At 46.6% G+C, this 13,257-nt stretch overlaps 1 protein-coding gene across 1 annotated transcript in view; it reads left to right on the plus strand.

Moving 5' to 3' along the window:
* Positions 1-4,348: 4,348 nt before the first annotated feature.
* gtf2a1 (general transcription factor IIA, 1) overlaps positions 4,349-13,257 on the plus strand; it is an 80,456-nt gene continuing 71,547 nt past the window's right edge. Inside the window, exon 1 of the mRNA XM_038773632.1 lies at positions 4,349-4,585. Within this exon, the coding sequence (XP_038629560.1) occupies positions 4,556-4,585 (30 nt within the window). The 5' untranslated portion in view covers positions 4,349-4,555. The remainder of the gene's footprint in view (positions 4,586-13,257) is intronic.

The following is a 13,257-nucleotide window of genomic DNA, read 5'->3' on the forward strand; positions in this document are numbered from 1 at the left end:
TTGCATGGTGTTCAATGTCATTTGTAACTCCTCAGATAATGAAGCTGTCCATACCCGCATACAGCAAGGCCTAGTCAAGTCAGTCTTGGGCTGATTCGCGGCAAGTCACAGTCTGGTTTAGCTCACTGGGCTAAATCGCTGGCTTTTAAAGCAGACCAAAGCAGGCCAGCAGCACGGTTCGATTCCCGTACCAGCCTCCCCGGGCAGGCGCCGGAATGTGGCGACTAGGGGCTTTTCACAGTAACTTCATTGAAGCCTACTCGTGACAATAAAGCGATTTTCATTTTTTTCATTTTCACACCACACAAGTGTCAGGCAATAGTCTTCTCCAACAAGAGAGACTCTAATCATCTCCCCATGACATTCAATTGCATTACCATTGCTGAATTCCCCATCAGCATCCTGGGGCGGGGTTATTTTATTTTATTTTAATTTTAGCAATATTTTTATTAAAGGCATATATACATAGAAATATCAGAAAACCACAGATACAGAAACATGGTTTCCTCCGGGTGCTCCGGTTTCCTCCCACGGTCCAAAAATGAGCAGGTTAGGTGGATTGGCCATGCTAAATTGCCCCCGAATGTCCAAAAAGGATGGGTGGGGTTACGGGGATAAGGTGACGATGTGGGCTTGAGTAGGGTGCTCTTTCCATGGGCCGGTGCAGACACGATGGGCCGAATGGCCTCCTTCTGCACTGTAAATTCTATGTCTATGAGCCAATCGTGGTCACTGATAAAGCCCGCAACTCTCCCTGCTCCTTTAGCCCCCCCCCCACCGAAGTAAAGAAAAGACAAAAAAAACCTCCCCCCCACCCCACCTTAATTCACCAGAAAGTCAATAAACAGCATCCACCCTGGGTTGAACCCCTCCTCCGCTCCCCATGAGGCGAACTTACATTTAAAAAAAAATATTTTTTACTCTCCTCCTTTTTCACATTTTCTCCCAAATTTACACCCCCATCAATAAACAATAATCAGTAACAAATATGTCAATCTCCATATCAATAACCACGATCCCATCCTCCCACCAAACCCCAAACATTAGCCCGCATGGTCACACAAACAAATGACAAAAAGGAATTAGGGATCACCCATAGTCACCATTAACACATACAGCCCCCCTCCCCCCAACCCTCCCACCCACTCGCCCCAACGAATGTTCGATGTTATCCAGTTCTTGAAAGTGCATAATGAATAATGCCCATCAATTGTAAAACCCCTCCATCCTTCCCCTCAGTTCAAACTTAACCTTCTCAAGGGTCAAGAATTCCAACAGGTCCCCCCCCCGCCACGCCAGGGCACAGAGTGGAGAGGTTGCTCTCCATCCCAACAAGATCCGCCTTCGGGCGATCAACGAGGCGAAGGCTACAACATCTGCCTCCGCACCCGTTTCCAACCCTGGCTGGTCCGATATCCGAATATGGCCTCCCAGGGGCCCGGATTCAGTTTCACGTGCACCACTTTAGAGATTACCCTAAAAACTTCCTTCCAGTAATCCTCTAGCTTTGGACAGGACAAAAATATATGAACGTGATTAGCGGGCCCACCCCGCAACGTTCACACATATCTTCTACTCCTTCAAAGAATCGGCTCATCCTCGCCCTCATGAGGTGTGCTCTGTATACCACCTTCAGATGTATCAGCCCCAACCTTGCGCACCAAGGTGGAGGCATTCACTCTCCGCAGCACCTCACACCAGAGCCCCTCCTCCATATCCTCTCCCAACTCTTCCTCCCACTTTGCTTTGATCCCTTCCAGTGGTGCCTTCTCCTCCTCCAAAATAGCTCCGTAAACCGCCAACACTACTCCCTTCTCCAGTCCCCCTGTCGTCAGCACCTCCTCCAGCAATGTGGAAGCCAGCTCCACTGGGAAGCTCTGTATCTCCTTTCTGGCAAAATCTCGAACCTGCATGTATCTAAACATTTCTCCCTGCTAACTTACATTTTTAAAATAATAATCTTTATTGTCACAAGCAGGCTTACATTAACACTTCAATAAAGTTACTGTGACAAGCCCCTAGTCGCCACATTCCGGTGCCGGTTCAGGTACACAGAGGGAGAATGTAGAATGTCCAAATTACCTTAATTGCTTTAAGCTTTGCAAATAAGCTTTGACAAAGAGTCATCGGACTCGAAACGTTAGCTCTTTTCTCTCCCTACAGATGCTGCCAGACCTGCTGAGGTTTTCCAGAATTTTCTCGTTTGTTTTAGATTCCAGCATCCACAGTAATTTGTTTTTGTCCAAATTACCCAACAGCACGTCTTTCGGGACTTGTTAGAGGAAACCGGAGCACCCGGAGGAAACCCACGCAGACACAGGGAGAACGTGCAGACAGTGACCCAAACTGGGAATTGAACCCAGGTCCCTGGTGCTGTGAAGCAACAGTGCTAACCACTGTGTTATTCTGTCACCCGTATAATCAAAATTGAACTCCACCAGATGGGGACTTTAACCCTTGTCCTCAGATGATTATCCTGGGTGTTACTGTCGTCGAGTGACAATGCCACTACACCACCATCTCCAAGTGCAGGAATTCTGTCAGGTCGCTCACCCACACTCCTGCCTTTGTCAGCTCCGATTCCCACCAGCTCAATAGATACTATCTCTGGGCTATCAGGAGGACGATGGCCAAGACATCAGACTCTCTCCCCATCTGGACTTCCGGCTCTTCCGACACTCCAAATATCGCCACCTCTGGACATTCTGAATTCTCCCTCAGTGTACCCAAAGAGGCGCCAGAACGTGGCGACTAGGGGCTTTTCACGGTAACTTCATTGCAGTGTTAATGTAATAATAATCACTTATTGTCACAAGCAGGCTTTAATGAAGTTACTGTGAAAAGCCCCTAGTCGCCACATTCCAGCGCCTGTTCATAGAACATAGAACATACAGTGCAGAAGGAAGCCATTTGGCCCATCGAGTCTGCACCAACCCACTTTAAGCCCTCACTTCCACCCTATCCCCATAACCCAATAACCCCTCCTATCCCTTTTGGACACTAAGGGCAATTTAGCATGGCCAATCCACCTAACCTGCACGTCTTTGGACTGTGGGAGGAAACCGGAGCACCCGGAGGAAACCCACGCAGGCATGGGGAGAACGTGCAGACTCCGCACAGACAGCCCCTAATGCAATGTAAGGTAATGCACCATAGAAAGCATTATTTCTGGTGTTATCACAGCTTGGTATGGAGCCTGCTCTGCCCAAGACCACAGGAAACTACACGTGAATGTAGCCCAGTCCATCACGCAAACCAGCCTCCCATCCATTGACTATCTATAATTCCTGCTGCCTCAGAAAGGCAGCCAGCATAATTAAGGACCCCATGCACCCCTCTCTTCCACCTTCTTCCATCAGGAAAAAGATACCAAACTTTGAGGTCACGTCCCAACCGACTCAAGGACAGCTTCTTCCCTACTGCCATCAGACTTTTGAATGGAACTACCTCGTATTAAGTTGATCTTTTCTCTACACCTTGCTATAACTATAACATTATATTCTGCAGTCTCTCCTTCCTTCCCTATGGACGGTATGCATTAGAACATAGAACAGTACAGCACAGAACAGGCCCTTCGGCCCTCGATGTTGTGCCGAGCAATGATCACCCTACTTAAAACCACGTAACCCGTATACCCGTAACCCAACAATCCCCCCATTAACCTTACACTACAGGCAATTTAGCATGGCCAATCCACCTAACCCGCACATCTTTGGACTGTGGGAGGAAACCGGAGCACCCGGAGGAAACCCACGCACACACGGGGAGGACGTGCAGACTCCACACAGACAGTGACCCAGCCGGGAATCGAACCTGGGACCACTGGAGCTGTGAAACATTGATGCTAACCACCATGCTACCGTGAGGTATATTGTTTGTACAGAATGCAAGAAACAATACCCTGGGCAGGGCGTTCTTTCCAAGAGCTGGTGTAGACTTGATGGGCTGAATGGCCTCCTTCTGCACTGTAAATTCTATGATAAATCAAGTGAGCCTACTTATGGCAATAATAAAGATTATTATTATGACAAGCACGTCTCTGGGGAGTGGAGGAGCTGTCGGCATTCTGTTCTATTTTCTGTTTCTGCCCTTGCTGTACCATGAACAGGGGTTTCCCTGCTCTGTGCGTGTGTGTGTGTGCCAGTCGAGGGGCGGTGAAAGACTACAACTCCCGGCGGCCTCTCCAGAGACCCGGATGCTCCCTTTCTCGGCCCGCCTTCCTTCCCCACATCTCGCTGGGTGGATGTGGTGTATATGTGTGTGTGGGGGGGGGGGGAGGGGAGCGCTGACGCAACGCCTCATTTGCGCCACCCTCCCTATAGCGGCAATTGAAGCTCCATTCGGCAGTATATAAGCGCTCGTTGGAAGAGGACGGACGGCTTTCCCAAGCCCGCTCCCGGCAGCACCGCCAAAACAGCCCTCCCCACCCCCCAAAAAATAATAATAACCATCTTTTATTTTTGTTTTAAAAAAAAAACCTTTTTTCCTTGACAAACAAAAAAAAAAAATCCCCAACCGATCGGGATATTTCATTTAAATTCTCCTCCGTATCCACATGGCGAGTTCGGCCAACTCAAACCCGGTGGTAAGATTTTTTTCTGTGTGTTTGGAGTGCGGTTGTTTTTTTTATCCTCCGAAATAAAAGCGACTTTAAGATGGGATCCATTTTATATAATTTCTGAAGAAATAAAACCTGATGTTTCCTTCTCTCACCCCCCCCCCCCCCCTCCCCTCTCCCTACACTGCAAGGGGAGCATTTGTGTTTTTTAAAATAAACATCTTAAGAAAAAAGGGGGAGGGGGGAATCCTTTTTCTTTTCTGAGGGAAAAGGAATCAGCCACACAAAAAAAAACTTCAGCAGGACGTGGTTGGAATTCGAAAGAGACGGAATAATCATGTCGGTCGTCTCTATTTTGTGGTTTTGGAAAAGGAAAATTAGATATCAGTTTGCCCCCCCCCCCCCCCCCTCCTCCAATCAGTAGTTTTAATTTAATTTAATTTAACTGGACTCCAGCAAGCAAAGAGAATCAAATGCCTCCCCACAGACTGCAGGGTTGTGGAGTTGGGAGTTTGACTTTTTCTTTTAATTGTGTGTGGGGGTGGGGGGGAAGAGAGGAAACAAACATCTCTTCACGATTTCCTCTCCCTCCAAATCTCTCTGGAGTAGGAAATACATTAACTTCTGGTGCTTTCTAAAAAGTGGCTCGAGAAAGAAAAAGGGGGAAGAGGGAGGGAGGAAGGCAATTTATTCAGCTGAGGGCCCTGGCGTGTTTGTGTGCTTATTAATAATAATTTTTTGGAAAAAACAAAGCCAAATCCTCTTGAGGTGATTTTAATCTGAAGGTGACTTGAATTCACGAGCTGATTGTTGTGTGGGTGTGGTGGGGGGGGGAAATCAAGTTTTGAAGCCGAGAAAATCTCCCACCTCAATGGTGTTTTGGGCTGAAGATTTCAACGTGTTTCTGACCCTCGAGTTCTTTCAAAGTGAATTTTTGAAGATTATTATTTTTTTTTTGCTTTAAAATCCAACTGGAAAAGGGATTAAAAAGCCCTGACACCAACACACACACACCAGGATCCCCTAGAGGAACACTGTGGGAGATGGAGGCTGCTGCACTGTGCTGATGAACCATTTTGTTATCTGCCTCTCTGTGTGTGTGTGTCGCTGGCCTGGTGGAAGGAGAGGAGTGAGGGAGGTTTTTTTCCTTGCCCCCCATCGTGGGTAGATTTTGTTTTTTTTGGGTGGGGTGCCCTTCGCCGTGCCTTGTTTCTGTTCCGTAAACTCATGCAAAAAAGGGGGGGGGGGGGGGCGGTGTCCAGCCTGCTTGCTTGCCTTCCCTCGCTCTCGTCCTCGGTTGCACGGCCTGCCTCTATTATAATCTCGGCCGCCTGACGGGGGATGTGCTTGCCAGCCCTACGTCAGCAAGCGAGGGGGGGGGGGGCGGTGGGGCCTCTTTCTATATAAGAGACCAGCTTTGACTGTGCAGGGCAGGAGTAGGGAGGGAGGCTCTGCAAACAGCCCAATCTAAACAACCTTGCTTCAGTCTCTCTTCTTCCCCCCCCCCCCCCCCCTCTTCTGGCCTGTTTGTTCCATGGCGGCTCCTGTCTTGAAAATGAAAATAAAAATGACAATCGCTTATTGTCAGAAGTAGGCTTCAAATGAAGTTACTGCGAAAAGGTCCTAGTCGCCACATTCCGGCATCTGTCGGGAGAGGCTGGTACGGGAATTGAACCGTGCTGCTGGCCTGCCTTGGTCTGCTTTAAACGCCAGCTATTTCGGCCAGTGTGCTAAACCAGCTCCCAGATCCTTTGATTCCCCCCCCCCCCCCCAAATTAAGGGGCAATTTAGTGTGGCGGATCCACCTATCCTGCACGTCGTTGTGGGGGGTGAGACTCGCGCAAAGACGGGGAGAATGCACAAACTCCACACGGATGGTGACCCAGAGCTGGGTTTGAACCTGGGCCCTCAGCACCCTGAGGCACTGTGCCACCGTGCTGCCCTTTTTCACTCTTGATTCTTTTTGCCCAACCCTCCTTTCGTCTTTTTCTCCCTCCCTGTCCCGTGCACTCAACATTTTGTTCTCCTACCCTCCCTCCCGAGATTCAGTCAAGACAGCAAAGCTAGCCGCAATCTGCGTTTAGTGTGTGAAAATGCATTTGAAGCTGCAAGACAGACTCTTTTGTCTTTTTATAAACAACCCCCCAATGTAAATTGACCTAACTCATTCCATATTTAAACCGGTTTTAAAAAAATTATAGTGAAGCAAAATACTGCTGATGTTGGAAATCTCAAGCAAAATCTGAAACTGCTGACTGTATCCTAGCACTTCTTTCTAATTGCATTGGACTACTGGTGGTTGTTTCAAAGCAATGTATGTCAATTGATGGGGGGAGAGGGAGTGAAGGGTGAATTTGCAGAGCTTCCAGGTCTATGGGCAGGATGGTGCGACTAATTTGACAGTGTTTTCAAAGGAATTGGTACATGAGTTGGGAGCACTGCTCCCCTCAGTGCCAGGCACCTGGGTTCAGTTCAGGCCTTGGGTGACTGGAGTTTGTATGTTCTCCCTCTATCTGAATGGGTTTCCTCTGGGTGCTCCGGTTTCCTCCCACAGTCCAAAATTGTGCAGGTTAGGTGGATTGGCCTCGATCGATTGCCCCATAGTGTCCAAAGGTTAGTTAGGGTTGCGGGGATAGGGCAGTGGGGTGAGGTACGGCGCTCTTTTGGAGGGTCAATGCAGACTCGATGAGCCGAATGGCCTCCTGCACTGTAGGGGTTCTATGGTTTTAAGCACAATGGGCCAAATGCCTTCCCTGTTTTGTGTGATTGACATGAGACTGGCAAGTTATGGATTTCCACTATTGGTGAATATCCAGAGCTCTCTGGCCGGTGAGAATTGTTATTTTAATTTACACAAAAGCCGATGTAGCATTGAGAAAAATAGTTGTCACATTTTATTGTCATTTTCATTAACACCTTGCCAGCTGGTTTGGCTTCAGTGGTTGAACTTCTAATTCCACCCTTGTGCTGCTTTAAATTCTTGGCACTTTAAGAAGAATAAAACCTGTTTTGTAATTTTAAACACACATTTAGGGGCCTCACGGTAGCATGGTGGTTAGCATCAATGCTTCACAGCTCCAGGGTCCCAGGTTCGATTCCCGGCTGGGTCACTGTCTGTGTGGAGTCTGCACGTCCTCCCCGTGTGTGCGTGGGTTTCCTCCGGGTGCTCCGGTTTCCTCCCACAGTCCAAAAGATGTGCGGGTTAGGTGGATTGGCCATGCTAAATTGCCCGTAGTGTAAGGTTAATGGGGGGATTGTTGGGTTACGGCTATACGGGTTACGTGGGTTTAAGTAGGGTGATCATTGCTCGGCACAACATCGAGGGCCGAAGGGCCTGTTCTGTGCTGTACTGTTCTATGTTCATTCTAGACATGCTAGGGCAGCATTTATGAAGAGATGAGTAAGTTAATTTAGAAGTACAACCCTTTGTCAGAACTGGAAGGAGCAGGAACGCAAGTGGACCATTTAGTCCCTTGGTCTGTTCTTCCATTTAACTAGATCAGGCAGGATTTGTACTCCAATCTGCCTGCCTGCCTTTGCTCCACGTCCCTTGACACCCTTGCCTAACAAAACTCTTATTGATTTCCATATTATAAATTTGAATTGGCCTAGCATCTGCAACCTTCTAGGTGCGGCAGGCAGCTCCAGATTTCCAGTACCGTTTGTGTGGCAAATGTGCTTTCTGACTTTGCTATTGACTGGTCCAGCTCTTATTTTAAGCTGATGCTATAAATTTTCCCACCAAACAAAATTGCTTCTCTGTAACTGACCTACTGAATCCTGGATCCCTAAATTATACTTTGATTAGCTCAAACAATCTTGCTCAAGGAAATATAAACGGAGGTTGACCTCTTAATTTAACTTGCGGAAATAGTGTCCCTTCCAAATGAGAACCTTTTGAGGTTCTGTCTAAAAATGAGTTCGCTACTCCAAATCGGATCTGACTAAGCTCTGTGCTACAGAAGTGCCAATTCCTCACATTTGAATTCCTGTAGCGGTTAGATAAGGGCCAGGATTTTGTTAGCATCTCTGTGCTTTGTTATCAAGATTTGACTATCCTGGTGCACTCCTGGCTGTTGTCTTGTATTGTACTCTAGGTAAACTTGCCACCTAAAATTCAGCTGTTCATGTCCTAATTTGCAGCAAGTCTTGCTCTTCTATCGCCCCAATCCTTGCTGACCTTCCTTGCTTCCCGATCAAGCAATGCCTTGAATTTAAAATTCTCATTCTTGTTTTCAAATTCCTCCATGGCCTTGCCTTCGCTATCTCTGTAATCACCTTGAGCCCACAACTCTGTGCTAGTCTATGCATTCCCCATTTTAACCACTCCGCCATTGGTGGCTGTACCTTCCTTTGTCCAGGCCCAAGCTTTGGGTCTCTTGCATCTCTCCGCCTCTCTTTCTTTCTTCCCTAAGACATTGCCCAAAACTTACCTCTTTGACCAGGCTTTTGCCATCTGATCTATTATCTCCTTATGTCGTCCGTTGTCATACTTCAAATCATAGAATTACTACAGTGCAGAGGATGCCATCAGCTCATCAAGTCTGCACTAGCACTCTGAAAGAGCATCCTACCTAGGTCCACTCCCCCACCCTATCCCTGTAACCTCATAACCCAACCTAACCTGGACATCTTTGAAGACTAAAGGGAAATTTAGCATGGCAATCCACCTAACCTGCACATCTTTGGATTGTGGGAGGAAACCGGAGCGCCCGGAAGAAATCCACACAAACACGGGTCGAATGTGCCAATTCCACACAGACACTTTGTATGATAACACTCCTGCGATGCACCTTGGGACATTTTAATTAAAGACGTTATATAAAATAAAGTTGTTACGCCCTAGGTTGTTATTTATATACATGGACACAATCCCCATGCTCAACATTTCTTAATCTATCCTGTTAATAAAATATTTAATTTTGTCTTTCTCTGATCTAAAGTGGATGGTCTCCCCCTGTCATGTTGACTCCACCTGTCATAGTTCTGCCCACTCAACCTACCTATGTCCCTTTGAAGCATCTATTTCCATCTGCAAAACTTGGTGTCAAGTGTCACCAGTAAATCTGGTTCTCCAAAAGGTTCCTGGGAATTGCCACTTATGACCCAAAGAACCCTTTATTCCTATTGTCTTCTACCACCTAACCAAAGGCCAACCCTCTCAGAGGGCACTGAATTAGAGGTAGGTAGGAACATTATTGAATGTCTTCAGGATGCCCTTATTGGTATCCATAGATACGCAATTAGTTTCTTAGTAATGCCATCAAAAAATCAACAAGATTAATTTGATATTTTGACATTGCTACTTGCACATCAAGCCAGTCATTTTGAATCTCATCATGTCCATCAAGTATAGTATTCAATGAAGATAAAACACAATCAATGTGTTTCCATCATAGAAACATAGAAAATAGGAGCAGGAGGCAACCATTCCATCCCTTGAGCCAATTTTGCCATTCATTATGATCATGGCTGATCAACCAACTCAATAGCCGAGTTTGCCTTGTTTTGGCCTCAACTGTTTTTGGTGTTGGCGAATTCCACAGTTGCCACTCTGGGTGATGAAATTTCTCTTAATCTCCATTTTAAATGGCCTATCCTGTATGTTCAGACTGTGACCTCTGGTTCTGGACGCACCCAACCAGGAACGTTCTTTCTGCATCTACCCTGTCTGGTCCTGTTAGGATCTGAGATACCCCTGCAGAACTCCAGCGAATACAATCCTAACCGATTCTATATCTCCGCATACGTCAGTCCTGCCATCCCAGGAATCAGTCTGCTAAACATTCGCTCCACCTCCTCAATAGCAAGAGCATCCTTCCTCGGCATATTTGCCAAATTAGAGGTTTTTAGGTGCCGTAATGCCAATTCTCCTGCTTCTAAGCTGCCACTGAGAATGCATTTTTCACTTTTTGCATATAAACCTGTATGTCATGCTGGATAACTTTATTCTGCCATCCTATTGGAAGTAGATTTTCCTCCGACTGAGTTCTTGCATCTTGAGGTAATAAACCTATTTTCCTTTATTTAGCACAGTGGTTAGCACTGATGCCTCACTGAGTCAGGGACTCGGGTTCAATTCCTGCCTTAGTGACTGTGTGGAGTTTGTACTTTCTCCCCCGTGTCTGCGTGGTGTCCGATTTCCTCCCAAAGTCCACGGATGTGCAGGTTAGGTGGATTACCCATGCTAAATTGCCCCTTGGCATCCAAAAGGTTAAGTGGGGTTATGGCTTAAGTAGGTTGCTCGATCCTGGGGTGTGGACCCGGTGGGCCAAATGGCCTCCTCCTGTACTGGAGGGATTATATGATTCACTGGAGGGAAGTGGGAGGGAGGTGGTTGAGGAGGAAGAGGCAGGGTGTCATTGATCTGCTTAGTAGATTTAGCCTGTTTCCATCATCCCTGTTTTCTGAGCTTTAACAATTTATTCATGCTCTTTTAGTTGCTCTGGTAGTAACAACAGTTACCATGTGCCTGTGTTAACTGCCTTCAACGCATAAAGGAATACCATAAAATAAAGCTCCACAATAAAAGCTCCTTTATCCTCCAGGATTTCAGTGAAGGAAAAAAAATACATGCAGCACTTGCTGGAACATTGTTTTCAAGATTACTTGTTACACAGTCCTGTGCTGTTGCTTGACGAGTGCTTTTCTGTGACCAACTTCACATTTGTGTAGCCTTATTTTTGAACTTGTGTCATTATTCCCACACGACTCTTGGTCCTTTTAGCTGCCAGGTTCATCTCCCAGCTGTGAATTCACCAGCTCAATTCATATGGGAAAGGCCAATTTTACCATGCTGGGATGTGATTTGGTAAAAGTGGACTGGAAACATTTACTAGAAGAGAGGTGTTCAAGGAGGAGCTAAAAGGGTTCAGAATAAATATTCCCATAAAGGAAAAGGATCGGACTCTCAAATCTAGATTTAGCTGGATGTCAAAAGCATGCAGGATAGAAACGGTGCTATGATCCCAGTTGATGTTATAACTGGATGGGAAGATTCCAGAATGGAACCCTGGCTCAAAAGACCGTAATTTGTATTATTTAAATTATATAATGTGGAGGAAGAGAATCATGGGACTACTAATTCATTTTAAGAACAAGAAAGAACATTTATTAAAGTTTAAAAATTAGATTGTAATGAAATACTCCTTTACTCCTTCCTTAGTTTATAACAATTTTATTGTCACAAGTAGGCTTACATTAACACTGCAATGAAGTTACTGTGAAAAGTCCCGGGTCGCCACACTCGGGCGCCTGTTCGAGTACATGGAGGGAAAATTTAGAATGTTCAAATACCTAACCACATCTTTTGGGATTTGTGGGATGAAACTGGAGCGCCCGGAGGAAACCCACGCAGACACGGGGAGAACGTGCAGACCCTACACAGACAATGACCCAAGCTGGGAATCGAACCTGGGACCCTGGCACTTTGAAGCAACTGTGATAGCTACTGTGCTGCACAGATTTTTGGATTAACACAGATTACAAAATACATCTTAATCTATAACGGTTTAATTAACACAATGCCCATTGAAGCACACAAGATGACGGTGGGCAAACACACTCTCCACTCTGAACAGTGAGTGTTTGTGAACGTTTCCTCAGAATCCCCTCAGATGATTGTCACGTGAGGTTTTCCAAACTCTACTTCTAAAAACATTTCTCGCAAATAATCTTTAATAATTATGCTTTCCGTTCACTGTTTGCATTCCGAAATCCAGAGCAGGTTCTCCAAATAACACTGTTAAACAAAGCTTCTACACATTTTGAACAGCGAATCCATTCTAGGATTTTACACCAACCCCATTGGGCAGCACGGTGGTTAGCACAGTTGCTTCACAGCTCCAGGGCCCCAGGTTCGATTCCCGGTTTGGGTCACTCTGTGTGGAGTCTACACGTTCTCCCTGTGTCTGCGTGGGTTTCCTCCGGGTGCTCCGGTTTTCTCCCACGGTCCAAAGATGTGCAGGTTAGGTAGATTGGCCATGTTAAATTGCCCTTTGTGTCCAAAAAGATTGAGTGGGGTTGCTGGGTTATGGGGAGAGGGTGGAGGCATGGGTTTAAGTAAAGTACTCTTTGTAAGGGCCGGTGCAGATGCGATGGGCCGAATGGCCACCTTCTGCACTGTAAATTCTATGATTCATTAGGATTTGAATCATAGAATCCCTACAGTGCTGAAGGAGGCCATTGGCCCATCAAGCCTGCACCGGCCCTTGGAACTAGCACCCTATTTAACTCCACACCTTCACCCTATCCCAGTAACCCGTCCTAACCTTTTGGACATAAGGGGCAATTTAGCATGGCTCATCCACCTAACCTGCACATCTTTGGACTGTGAGAGGAAACCGGAGCACCGGGAGGAAACCCACGCCTTCACCCTATCCCAGTAACCCGTCCTAACCTTTTGGACATAAGGGGCAATTTAGCATGGCTCATCCACCTAACCTGCACATCTTTGGACTGTGAGAGGAAACCGGAGCACCGGGAGGAAACTCACGCAGACACGGGGAAAAAGTGCAAACTCCACACAGACAGGCACCTGAGGTCAGAATTGAAGCCGGGTCCCTGGAGCTGTGAGGCAGCAGTGCTAACCACCATGCTGCCCTTGTCTTGACGACTGTGTTAACTGCTCAGTATTGCTTTAACTGTCGATTCCCAGACTATATTAAAATGTTCCATTTACCTCTAAGTCCCACTTTAAA

This window comes from Scyliorhinus canicula, chromosome 2 (genome assembly GCF_902713615.1).
Source record: "Scyliorhinus canicula chromosome 2, sScyCan1.1, whole genome shotgun sequence".
Lineage (NCBI taxonomy): Eukaryota > Metazoa > Chordata > Chondrichthyes > Carcharhiniformes > Scyliorhinidae > Scyliorhinus > Scyliorhinus canicula.